The sequence below is a fragment of the Leucopleurus acutus genome, assembly GCF_964270905.1.
Source record: "Leucopleurus acutus genome assembly, chromosome: 17".
NCBI classification, from domain to species: Eukaryota; Metazoa; Chordata; class Mammalia; order Artiodactyla; family Delphinidae; genus Leucopleurus; species Leucopleurus acutus.
In genome coordinates this window covers 51308896-51322218 of record NC_139159.1, presented here as the reverse complement: position 1 = coordinate 51322218, position 13323 = coordinate 51308896, and the positions used below count along the sequence as shown (strand labels likewise).

Here is a 13323-nt window from a genome sequence, read left to right as displayed (position 1 = left end):
AGCAAAGTTACCCTCCTCTTTTCTGCACATGGCTCTTTCCCCCTTATTATGTGTTATGCTTGCTCCCTTGTTTTCTTAATTAAGATAGCTAATGGTTGACCTATTTTGTTGTTGTTTGCTTGTTTCCCCCAAGTGGTATGCTTTGAACATCTCTTCTGTTATTTTCCTGTTTTCCAATTAATTGATTTCCTTAAATTTCCTACTTTTTGCTTTTTTTAGTCTATTCTGTTGTTTGTTTCTAACTCCTTGAGTTAGCATTCAGTTTAATCATTTTTATTTTTCTTAATTATTAATATGAGATTTAAGGTGTGGACTTGAGTACTGCTTAAGCTGAATCACTTAGGTGAACTAGTGTTGTCATTACTATTATATTCTAGGTGTTCTGAAGTTTCAGTTTTTATTTCCTCCTTAACCAACAAGTTGTATGAAAGAAGGCTTTTTCCCTTTTTCTTTGCTGTTTTTTTTCCCCCAGATAATGGCAGTTTGGTGTGGGTAGTGGTTTTGTTTTCCGATTCTTTTATTGGTTGTTATGTTTTAGCATCAGGATCAGAGAATGTTATGTGTATTATATTTACTTTGGGGAGTTTATTGTCTTTTCTTAATTTTAAAATATTCCAGGATCACTTTAAAAAAGTATATTCTCTGTTTACAGGATATAGATTTTAATAGATATTACTCAGGTTTATCATGTGTCATTTAGATCTTCCCTCCTGTACTTTGTCTCGTCTTATCCGTCTGTCTGTCAGACCTCCAGTGTTGGTATAAAGGAAGAGGGGGGGAACCAAGGAGCTGTGTCAGACGAGCTCTGGGGGCAACAGCCCTGCCTCAGCTCGTGTCACTCGCTAGGACTGAGAACATAAGCATGTGATGAGGGGAGTCTTCCAACAAGCTGTTGGGGGTTTGGCTGCCACTACTGCTTACCACCGGCATCCACCGTTAAGCTGGAAATAAATGCATACGACAGGTTAAAAGAATAAAGGAAGAACGAGCAGATTGAATTCACAAGGTGTTTATCGAGTCCCTACCACAGACCCAGTAATGCTGCCAGCGGTGACCTGCCTGCTGCTCTCCGTTCAAGCTGCTTGGCCATTCCCTCTCACCCTGCTGAATTCCAGGCAGAAGATGACAGTAACTTGATGGGACTCATTTTACTCAAGTGGGCCCTTGTTTAAAAATTGATAGACATCTCTGCAGAAGCTTCTTACGAGCTAGTCTCCGAAGGGCCAAAATGTCACTTATGCCACGTTCTGTTGGTCAAACGAATCACTAAGGCCAACCCAGATTCCACAGAAGGAGAAACAGACTCCACTCTCCATGGCAGATGTAGCAAAGAATTTGTGACATCTGTAATCGACCCCAGGACAGTACCTGACATATAAGAAACACCAAGTTGCCAGGATTAATATTTTAAGCAGAAAAGCAGTGCTACAGTCCCAGTAAGAAGCTCATTTGCTAAAAGGTTATCAAATTAGCTCCTCTGTCACGTCACGTACATTAATTGTTCATATCTTAGTTGATTAGAAATACAATAGTGTAACAATTTGCCTTAGCATATTTGAATGAGAAATCAAAGCATTGATGCAAATTTAGATAAGCATGTTTAGGCATTTGATGAATGTTAACAATTAGCAGTTATTTTTCAACTAAGTTTATTTCAACATGTTATCATAACCTGTAAATTTTTTTTTTTTTTTTTTTTCGGTACGCGGGCCTCTCACTGTTGTGGCCTCTCCCGCTGTGGAGCACAGGCTCCGGACACGCAGGCTCAGCAGTGGCCATGGCTCACGGGTCCGACCGCTCCGCGGCATGTGGGATCCTCCCGGACCGGGGCACGAACCTGTGTCCCCTGCATCGACAGGTGGACTCTCAACCACTGCGCCACCAGAGAAGCCCACCTGTAAAATATTTTTTAATTTATTGGAGGCAACATCGTGGATAAAAACAATGGAGCCACATTGCCTGTCCTGCTTCTTCCTATCATGCAATCTTCAGTAAGTCCCTTAATCACTTTGTACTTAAGTTCTTCATCTATAAATGGGGATAATAGGGCTGTTGGAAGATTAAATTAATGTATGTAAAGCTCTTGGAGCAGTGCCTGGCTCATTGTAAGGACTACGTCTTTGCTATTATTGTCATTGTCTGAGTGTTAAACAGAGAACATCTCTGAAGCTTGAATTAAATCAGATCTTGTATGTGAAAAGTCCAAAATGACTCATGGTTTCCAAAGATCATGAAGATGTGCTTCCCAGGTGCTTCTGAATGCGGCCACTTCCCCTTGGATCATCATGGAAGTGAACCGGCAGCTCAAAGCCAAAAGGGGAGCAAGAAAAGGGGGAGAAAAAACAGTAGCAGCCCACTTGTGATGAGCTGAAGGGAGCTCCAAGACCCAGGAAACAAGATCGTGCTGCGCTTGGGGCCTGAGGAAATTACCACAGTGACTGAATCTGGAGAAAAGTCTTCATGGGTCTCCTAGAACCTAGTAATTTTTAGATCACTTAGTTCTTCCATTGTAGCAAATGTGCATCCTCAACATCCAGAGGGAGAGAAGCCTCATTTTAAGGGTTTGGGGAAAGGATAAAAGAAGCCTGATATCTCTGAGCAACTGCACCAGACTTGGCCTGGCACCCTCAACTTCCCAGTTCCATGAAGCAAGGGTGGTAGGCTTCTCCGTCACCCACGGAGTAAGACATGCCTAACTCATGGGCGGGTTCTTAGGTTGGGAATAACAACAGTGGTTGGGAGGATTAAATGAGAGTTAATGAGGATTAGTGAGTTAAAATAGTGACAGTTAAGTGCAGCGTGAGCGCTCGGTAAACGATAAATGTGGCTACAGTTGATGATGGTCAGGTTATCAGTGCACTGCTCACCCTTCTCTCTTCCAGCAGCAACTCTGTTTATGTCTTGGGCTTTCCTATAAGATTTCATTTGAACAAAGGGTTTTGAGAGTTAATAAAATTTAGAAACCAGTGCTAGAACATGACAAGACTAAGTTGCCCTGTGCTACTCTAGGGCACGTATGGTTTACTGATCATGAAGTACCTTGAAAAGAATTCACAGAGTGATTTCAAGTAACGATACCGAGATGTCAGTTGGAGTGGATTTTCCCACGTACTGGAGGGAGGCTAAAGCCCAAAGAAGCTTAATATCCTCCAGAAAAGGGACATGTAAGCTTTACTGAGGAGAAATAACAGAGTGTGGTGGGAAAGCATGGACTTTGAAGTCAGGCACATCACAGTTTGACCCCTGGCTCTGCTACTTTAGGAGTTTTATAACAATAAATCACTTGATCTCACTAAGCCTTGTTGTGTCATCTGAAAAATGGGCTAACATCCAGGCTTAAGGGTTACTGTAAGGATTAAACTAAAGAAAGAAAGAAGAGGTTGAAATAAATTTTAATTGTGATTATTACAGACTCATTTTCAAATAAAAATGACCTTTTTTTCGAGCTCCCCTCCACTGAGTGTTACGCATTTTGTATATTAGTAGAGCTTTAAGAGCATATTTCTTATAGTAATCATTGTCCTGTTTTCTCGATTACAGGGCAACTTATGGCTGTATCTCAATGAAAAGTAGATTCACTAAACAAAGGTAGAGTGGCATCTTGGCACAGACGTCTTTATTTTATTATAAAAGGGCCAAAATTGTGAACTTCCATAGCGCCCCAGACCAAGAAAGATGTGGCTACACGCTATGGACTTCGTAACATATGTTGAGCGAGTATAAATAAGAGAAATACAGAGAAGTTATTTCTATTAAAAAATTAGAGTAACGTAAACAATATTCAAAACCTTTTCTCAATTTCACTACAGTATCAAATTTCACTTGAATATTTATATTTCTCTCACCTGCTGAGCTCTGATTTCAAGAACACAGAAATTCCTTATCTAATTTGGCTTTTAGATTTAGTCTTTACTTACCTTAAATATAGACTTTGTTATTGTGCATTGTGTGAATTTCAACGTCACTGGGTTCTTACGACTTTCCTTGCGTTGGAACTTACATTATTGCTGTTTTCAATGGAGATTTCACCATACAACATAACTTCCATTTCTCTAGCTCATGGGTTGCCATGAGAGATGTTAGCCAAGTGCACAAAGTAATTCTTCGTAACCATTTCCTAGATTTGGAGTGAAAATAAACATCCATGTTTTGAGTACTTCCTGAGAACCAACCACAGTACTAGATATATCACACTGTTTACCTATTTATCAAATGATGTATGTTTGAGTTATTTCTACTTTCTGACTATTAAGAATAATGCTACTACAAACATTCATGTACAAGTTTCTGGGTATATACCTAGGAGTAGAATTTCTGGGTCATAGGGTAACTCTATTTAACTTTTGAGGCACTGCCAAACCACTTTCCACTGTAACTGCACCATTTCATTCCTACCAGCAATGTATGAGCGTTTCAATTTCTCCACATCCTTGCAATGTGAAAATATAATACAGCAAAGAGTCATACTGCTTCCAATTCCAATGAGAAAGGCACTTCCTGAAGCTTCTGCTGATGTTTGAGAGGATAAGACCTACCCCACAGATTTGTCCTGAGGATTAGAAATGAAGTACATCAGGTACACAGTGAGCTCTTCTTAGACGTCACCATGGCCTGTGATAGGTCTTTGAATACAAAAATAAATACCATGCAGTTTTCGTTTTCCAGAAGCTCACAGATTAGTGCCCTTAAGTACAATTACACAACAGACGGGTAGTTGGAATTATCCTTGACCTTAAATCATATTTTCACTGTGCTTGCCTTGTCTAATACTAAATACCTCTCACAGCAAGCAGAACAGTAAGTTTCTCCCAAGACGTATTTGTTTAAGACGAACAAAAGTTTTAATAAAGAAGGAAGATATACAAATCTAGTCCCTTCCAGTTATATTAGAGAAATAAAGTGTAAAATGAGATGGCACAGACAGTGCAGAGACAGAAAGGTTCTAATTCAGAGGGTGTGGGCCCGGGTGGGACAAGTGCAGGTAAAAGGGGCAGCACCTTGACTACTGTCTCTCTGTATCTTACGGTCTTCCTTTTACACTGATGCCTCCAACATCTGGGGCATCAGTCTCGACACTGTCCTGTCTACATAACTGTAAACAGTGTCATGAGGGCTCCAGAACAGGCACCTGCTGTCTCTGCTTCAGCCCCAACTGTGGTCACGCCCAGGACCTCCCAGGGTTCCTGGAAAAGTTGAGGTAAATCCTAATAAGGTCCGCCTCTGAATCTTTTTAGCTTTAGACCTTGACAGCATCAACAGCAGGGCGTAGGAAGAGTTTTACTAAGTTGTAGAACGGAAGTTGAACTCTCCAGAAGATACCCTGCAACTTACTTTGTTTCCATGTCTCAAGTCAACAAAATACAAAAGTAGATCAGTGATTGCCAAGGGCCAGGGCTGGGGGAAGAGGACTGACTGCAAAAGGGCACCTGGAAACTTTTCAGAGTGATGGAAATATTTCCTATCTTGATTGTGGTGGTGGTCACATGACTGCATGTTTCTGTCAGAATTCATGGTACTGTGTACACTTGAAAAGATGGATTTTGCTCTATGTGCTTTACTTTTTTTGTTTGTTTTTTAAAGAAGATGTTGGGGGTAGGAGTTTATTAATTTATTTATTTTTGCTGTGTTGGGTCTTCGTTTCTGTGCGAGGGCTTTCCCTAGTTGTGGCAAGCGGGGGCCACTCTTCATCGCAGTGTGCGGGCCTCTCACTATCGCGGCCTCTCTTGTTGCGGAGCACAGGCTCCAGACGCGCAGGCTCAGCAGTTGTGGCTCACGGGCCCAGTTGCTCCGCGGCATGTGGGATCCTCCCAGACCAGGGCTCGAACCCGTGTCCCCTGCATTGGCAGGCAGATTCTCAACCACTGCGCCACCAGGGAAGCCCTATGTGCTTTACTTTTTGTTAAGAATTTAAATATATAAAATGCATATTCAAACCCTCTTTGGTCTACGTAGCAAAGTCCAAGTAACTTTTTTTAATGATTTACTCTTGACTCTTAAAAAAATAAAACTTTCTCAAAATGAAATCTCAGAGATGGTGGTTTCTGCACTCTCATGTTCATTGCAGCATTGTTTCCAATAGCCAAGACATAAAAGTGTCCATTAACACATGAATGGATAAAAATGTGGCATATATATATATATATATATATATATAGTGTGTGTGTGTGTGTGTGTGTGTGTGTGTGTATTAATAAACAGAAACATCAATCAAATAGAGCTGGGAGACCAGAGGGGGAGCTCTCACCTCCTGCACCCATAGCAGAGCCCCGCAGGAATAATGACTCCCCCTCCTTCCTGGCAAGGACTCAGCCAATGAAAAGCCATGGACTCTGTTTACTGTAGCCCTCGCAGCTTCTTTTTCCCTCTATTAAAGCCTGCTCCTTCCCTTGCCCTGTGGCTTGCCATGGCTGGAGACCCCAAATTGCAATCCTTTGCTGATCCCAAATAAACCCATCTTTGCTGGAGAAATATCTGGCAGTCTATTTGTTTCAGGTCAACAAATGGAATATTATTCAGAAAAAAAGAAGGAAATCCTGCCATTTGCAACAACATGGATGGACGGTGAGGATATTATGCTCATAGTGAAATAGGTCAGAGAAAGACAAATACCACATGATCTCACTCACATGTGGAATCTAACAAAACCAGACTCAGAAACAGAGAACAGATTAGTGATTGTCATGGGCAGGGCTGTAAATGAGTGAAGGTGGTCAAAAGGTACGAACTTCCAATTATAAGATGAATAAGTTCTGGGGACTTAATGTACAGCTTGGTGACTAGAGTTAACAATACTGTGTTGCGTACTTGAAAGTTGCTGAAAGAGTAAATTTTATATATTCTCACCACACACGTACACAAAGTTGTAACTATGTGAGGTGATGGATGTGTTAACTCACCTTATTGTGGTAAACGTTTCACAATATATGCATATATCAAATGGTTACATGTACGCCTTAAACTTACACAGTGTTATATGTCAATTACATCTCCATAAAGCTGGAAAAAATTCTTCTCAAGATCAGTAAAATAATTTCATAAGCTTGTGGATCTTACATTTTAAAAAGTGAAACTATTAATAAGAAGAAAATGCTAGAATACAGAAATGAAACAGTTGGTTTTGCTAAAAATAATATCTAACAAGCACTATGCTATGGGCTTTACATGAATTATCTCATTTAAAGTGTACAGCTCTTAATGGGTTGCTACCACTATTCAAAAAACGAACGACAAAACAAAACAGACAAAAGAAAACAACAAACCCCCCCCCCAAAAAAAAAAAAAACCAAGAGGCTTAGAACCATTAAGAAACTTAACCAAAAATCCACAGATGTGGACTTCCCTGGTGGCGCAGAGGTTAAGACTCCGCCTGCCAATGCAGGGGACATGGGTTCAGTCCCTGGGCCAGGAAGATCCCACATGCTGCAGAGCAACTAAGCCCACAAGCCACAACTACTGAGCCCACGCACCACAACTACTGAAGCCTGCGTGCTCTAGGGCCTGCATGCCGCAACTTCTGAGCCCGCGTGCTGCAACTACTGAAGCCCACACACCTAGAGCCCGTGCTCCACAACAAGAGAAGCCACCGCAATGAGAAGCCCATGCACTGCGACGAAGAGTAGCCCCGACTCACCGCAACTAGAGAAAGCCTGCACGCAGCAACGAAGACCCAACACAGCCAAAAAAAAAAGAATCCACAAATGATAGGTGATAAAACCAGAGCTCAAATCTAGATCAATCTGGCTCCAAAGTACAAGCTTTTTAATTTTACTTTATTACCTTCTTTCTAATCAAGAGGGCACTTCCTCTGTTTCCTTAAGTATTACTTTACTGCTGAAATATATTTTGCTAGGAAAGCTCAAAAGAACTTGGAAACCGTGGCACAGTACGAAGGAGGTCAAGGGGCAAGAGAGTTTCTGGAAGCATACGTTAGTGCTGCTGACAGACAGGGCAGAAGAAACCTCTGAGCCGAGCCTGGTGCTCCTAGGCCATCCCTTGAGAAAGCAGCGTCTTTTTGTTCAAGGGGGACAATGATAGGCACTGTCATAGGCTGAGTTACGGGGCCCAAAGATACCCAGATATCTTTCTAGTCCCTGGAACCTGGGAATGTTACCTTACATGGCAAAAGGGACTTTGCAGATGTGGCAAAGTTAAGGATTTATGAAGAGATCATCCTGGATTATCTAGGTGGCATGTCCTGAAAGTTTTCCCCCAAGGCAGGTCAGTATTGGTATGTTAGATGTGGACTCACTAAATTTGTTAATTTGTTACAGGATGGAGCACTTTTTTAAAACCCTCATGACATTAGTTATCTGAGCAAACACATAGACCAGCTCCCCAATATTTAGATAACAATCTGAAGCAGCTTTGCAGCCCCATGTCAGAAGTGCTAGAGGTATAAAGAGTGATGGATGTAGGAGCTCATTCTGGGATTATGCTCATCCATTTACGTAACCTGAGGCCCAAATGCAGCCAGGATTTGAACCTGGCTTTAGAGTTTGGACTCACATAATGAGTAAATTACAGGTTCCAGAATGAAAGGCTTACCTCCAGCGTTTACTGTTAGGTGACCTTGAGCAGGTCATTTTACCTCAAAAGGCTCATCTGTTAAACAGGGAAATAGTATTTAGCTCAAAGAGGTGCTGTGGAGGACGAAGTAAAGTAAGGCATGTGAAGCATTTGGCCCAGTACTGACTTGATTCAAGTACTCAATAAACCTTAGCTCCCGCTGCTGGTATTGTTACTCAGGGCTATTATTTCCTCGTTCTGCCTGGGAGCTTCAGGGAAGACTGCCCTCTGGAGTTGTGCAGTGGCCAGCTTTCTCTCTCTGGTCCTACAGAGACCACTTCCGGCTGCCAGAGAGAAAGATGTTGTCCCTGCTCATGAACGAAAGGTCCCACCGAGCTTCACCCCCCAATGACCTACATCTGGATTTACACTCTGTGCTTGCCACCCTTTCCAAGCACGTCCCCTCTGCCTCAGTGGAGGGACCAGAAATAAAAGCGCCCCAAATCTAGAAGGCAAGTCCTTCTTGGTCTCCAGTCCACTTATCTAGACCTGAGAAGAGTTTAACTCTAGGACTATGCCAGGCACTCTGTGGATGGGCGTCTTGTCCCTGTTCACAGAATCACAAGACTTTTAAAAGTGCAAAGGCTGGGTCTTACAAGCTCTTGTCAACTTAGCTCCTCGTTTTTCAGTTGAGGAGATAAGAGGCCCTAAGAGTAAGTGCCTTGCCCGGACTTACAGCAGAAGCTTTGCATCAGAGCCGGGATTAGACTCCTAATTCCCATCCATGCTGCCTACCCGCCTCTTCTATTGCTGCTTCAGGTATAACCTCATCACCCTGCCAGGGACTTTGATCCCAGCGAGGGCCAGAGGACTGGGCCTGCCCACAGCCCCAGCTGGGGCGTATCGGAGAGGCCCGGCCCTGCCGCCTCTCCCCTTGCTCCCTCTGGCTCACACACCCTCGTTGTCTGCTCTTTCTGCCCCACGGACAGCTTTTCCTCCAGGGGAAACAATACCCTGAAATCCCCTCATAGCCACAGGGGCCTAGAGTAGGAGTAGGGGTGTGTTTGGAGAGTAGGGAAAGCAAACTCAGTGACTCCAGGGCTGCGGAGGACTTAAATACACCTGGGCCTGGTGGATTTGTTTCCCCAAAACCCTGAGCCGCTCAGTGAAGGAAGTCACCCTTTTCTGCTCTGCCTTTCTATCCCTTTACACCATCAGTCAGGGCTGGGAAGGCCTTCCTTTCGAATTGCTCTCACCTGCACTTCAAAGTAGGTATGTTTCTGTGGGTTAAGCTTTCACAACCTTTGTAGCCCTCCTTTAAAATGAGTCCTCTAGGGCTTCCCTGATGGCTCAGTGGTTGAGAGCCCGCCTGCCGATGCAGGGTACACGGGTTCGTGCCCCGGTCCGCGAAGATCCCACATGCCGCGGAGCGGCTGGGCCCGTGAGCCACGGCCGCTGAGCCTGCGCGTCCGGAGCCTGTGCTCCGCAACGGGAGAGGCCACAGCAGTGAGAGGCCCTCGTACCGCAAAAAAAAAAAAAAAAAGAGAGTCCGCTAAGGAGTAATGGGTCCTCAGACACACTTTGGTATGTTAGTCAATCAAACTGATTCTTTCTCCAGCAAGAAGGCGGCAAAACAGCAGGAGTCTTGCTTCCTGCCTCCAGTGCCAAGATCATCGTGTCTGGGATTACTTGTTTCACGCCCACTGAGGGCGCGTGTGTCTAGGTACAGAGGTGGCTGAGTAGGGCAGAGTAAAGGGAGGTGAGGGGTTTCTGAGGACAAGCTTCCCCTCTGAGCACGTTTGCTCGCCTCCCACCCGGCAAGCTGGTGGACGACATCCAGCATCTAGACATGCCTGGCGTCTGGACAGTGGTGGCCAGAGAGGGGGAAGACAGCGAAGCTGGCTTTTCTCCTTAAACTTACCCAACACTCTCTTCTGTGCGGTCAGTGAATCTCGATGAGCTATTTCCTCCTGCTTCAGTGACATTCTACAAATCCCCTTTTCTGATCAAGTTTGAGCTAATTAAACGTGGAGAGTTTACGCAGCATTGTGTTGCAGGGTTTTTTGTGATATAAAGTGTCTGAGATTAAAAACACCTTTGAAATCATCATCTGAGCTTCAGAAAGGATGTCACAGCCACCCTGAGACCCAATCTTACTTTCCTAGAGGGCTGTTACGTGTGGAGCTCGGCGGAGTTGCATATGTATTATTATTCTTTCCACCTTTACGCAATGGTCTTTTGACAATAATTGCATAACCTTCTTGGGCTTCTTGTTCCTGGCTTGACAGCCAAATCTATGGCATCTTTATTGATGTTTCCTAATTTTTAATCATTTTGAGGTTTGTGTGATCTGAGACTTGAGGAAATTTGATAATAATAACACCTTGCATTCCACTATTAAAAATGTCATCTCTCCGAGGTCACATGTGACTACCTACTCCCCAAACTCGAAGTACCTTCCCATCCTCTGTCAGTTGACAGTTGAAAATGACAAAAGAACCAAAGTAAACCAGCTGAAGCAAACACTGGAGAGTCTGAAAGAGGGGACATCAGGCATGGTTGGTTTCAGGAGCACCAACGGTGTCATGAGAACCCAGTCCCTCTCCATCTCTCCTTCCTGTTCTGTGTGTTGGCTCTGTTCACAGGGCTATTCCCTTGTTGTCTTTTACTCCCTCCAGGATTCAAGTCCAGCAGGAAAGAGAAAGCTCTTCATCTGCTCAACCTAACACAAGTTAGCATCAGCTCTCACTGAGCACGGTTAGTCTTCTTGGGACCCGTGTCATCCCTGAACACATCACCGTGGCTGTGAGGACTTCCTGCTGTGACTGGCAGTGCTTAGATAAGCAGATCGGTCCCAGAGCCGGAGGTCCCATCAGTTCCACCGAGGTGAGTGTTCTGAGAATGCACGGGGAGGATTTCCTGCCAGAGAAACTCCAGTGACTGTTGGCAGAATGAGGATGAGAATAGACGATGGACCAGCACACGTCCACCACACTCCCCACCCTTCCTATGGCATTCGATCTTGGTGCTCCTGAAACCCCGCACTGCTGTCGTCCCTCACACAGGGCTCCCCGAGCTCCCTTCTCTCTCACTGCTCTGTCTACTCTTCATCCTTCTCCCCTGGGAGGAAAGGGGTGGTCCACAACTGTCCAACCCTATCCCCTCAGCTTAACCACGTGGAGGTCACACTCAACTTGCCATCACCTTCTCTGTGCCTTTATCCAGCCTGTTCCCTCGCCCAGAACATCATCCCTCTTCCCAGCCCTTATCTCTCCATGTCCATGTCCTCTGTGTCCTAGTTCAAATACCTCTTTGTGAATCTTCCATATCTGATTTCCTTCAAGGCAGAAATAAACTCCCCCTTTCTTCTAAACTCGTATCTTTAGCCTCTCTCGAAGGCAGAATTTTCTGGTTTATATATTGTTATCCATTGAAATATGTATGTGTGTCACTGTTGGCTCTTAGCTCCTTGAGGACGAGAATGTCATTTATCTTTGCTCCTCGCACAGTTAAGAATATTTAAAAGGAAATCCAGATCAAGTGGTTCTTCAGGGCGTGGGTGTTTTCATTGTTGCTGGTGGTGTTTGTCTGTCCCCCTCCCTTCCTCTCTCTCTCTGCCTGTCTCTCTGCGTTTTGGTACAGACACACTCTTTATAAAGGGAAGAAATGAGGTACATTTTTTTCCCCAAAGTGCCTTTTCTTAGAAAGGAAAACAAACGTCCCTCGTCTTTAAAACTACCTCCAAGACTTTTCCCTTCCAATGACTGGAAGGGAAAAATCTCGGTGTACATCTAGGGTCTGGACGTACACCTGGATTCAGGGCGGCAGAACTTTCAGGTCTGAAGCCCGCTGACCTCGGGGTCCGCCCCAGCCTTTCGCGCAGGCCCAGCCCCCCGGGGGTGGAGCCTCTCCTCCCCCGCCCCCTCGCAGCGGGTCCTTGATAAACCCGGAGCGCGGCCCGGGCGCCCTCCCTGTGCCCCCGGGAGGAGGGCGGCCCGCAGCGCGTGGGACGCTCGCCATGGCGGCGCCGTCGCGGCTCCTGATACGCGGGGGACGCGTGGTCAACGACGACTCCTCGCAGGTGGCCGACGTGCTGGTGGAGGACGGCGTGGTGCGGGCGCTGGGGCGCGACCTGCTGCCGCCCGGGGACGCGCCGGCCGGGCTGCGGGTCCTAGACGCCGCCGGCAAGCTGGTCTTGCCCGGCGGCATCGACACGCACACGCACATGCAGTTCCCCTTCATGGGCTCGCGGTCCGTGGACGACTTCTACCAGGGCACCAAGGTACACGCCTCGCCGCGCCCTGCACCCCGGGACGCCCGCCGAGCCCTCGGCCGCCTCTGAGGCTGCGCCCCCGGGGCCTGGCTGGGCGGGCTCGCGCCGCGCGGGGGTTTGAGGGGGCGGGAGCGAACCGCGGAGGGTCAAGGCGCCCACGCTGAGCTTCCTTCTTCTAGGTGGCCCTCCTCGGTGGCATCAGCCCGGCTTTCTCCAAGCCGGGCGCCCCCTGCTCTCTTTGGGTAATTGGCAGGTTTATGGCAGCCTATTCCCGCACCATCGTTTCTCTGCACCCCTCCCCCAGAACCTCTCTTTTTCACTGGGTGTTCTGTGGAAGTCCACAAGGCCTCCATAAAATCGATAGACTCTTTTAAGTCGACACTCCCAGCCGTTTGTCCCCATCATCCATCCCCAGCCCAAACCGAGTGAAAAATCCATTCATCTAGAAGTTACTGCCGTCACTCAAACGTTGGCAGTGCGCAGAGGGTGATAGTGATGAGCCCACGCGTCCACAGTCTTTGCCTCCACCCCCCAGCCGAAAAAGT

At 45.9% G+C, this 13323-nt stretch overlaps 1 protein-coding gene across 5 annotated transcripts in view; it reads left to right on the top strand.

The window, feature by feature from the left end:
• Positions 1-12475: 12475 nt before the first annotated feature.
• Positions 12476-13323, top strand: part of DPYS (dihydropyrimidinase) — a 151242-nt gene continuing 150394 nt past the window's right edge. For all 5 annotated transcript variants that reach the window (XM_082859109.1, XM_082859110.1, XM_082859107.1 and 2 more), the window contains exon 1: positions 12476-12787. In XM_082859109.1, coding sequence (XP_082715235.1) covers positions 12524-12787 — 264 coding nt within the window. In that variant the 5' untranslated portion in view covers positions 12476-12523. The remainder of the gene's footprint in view (positions 12788-13323) is intronic.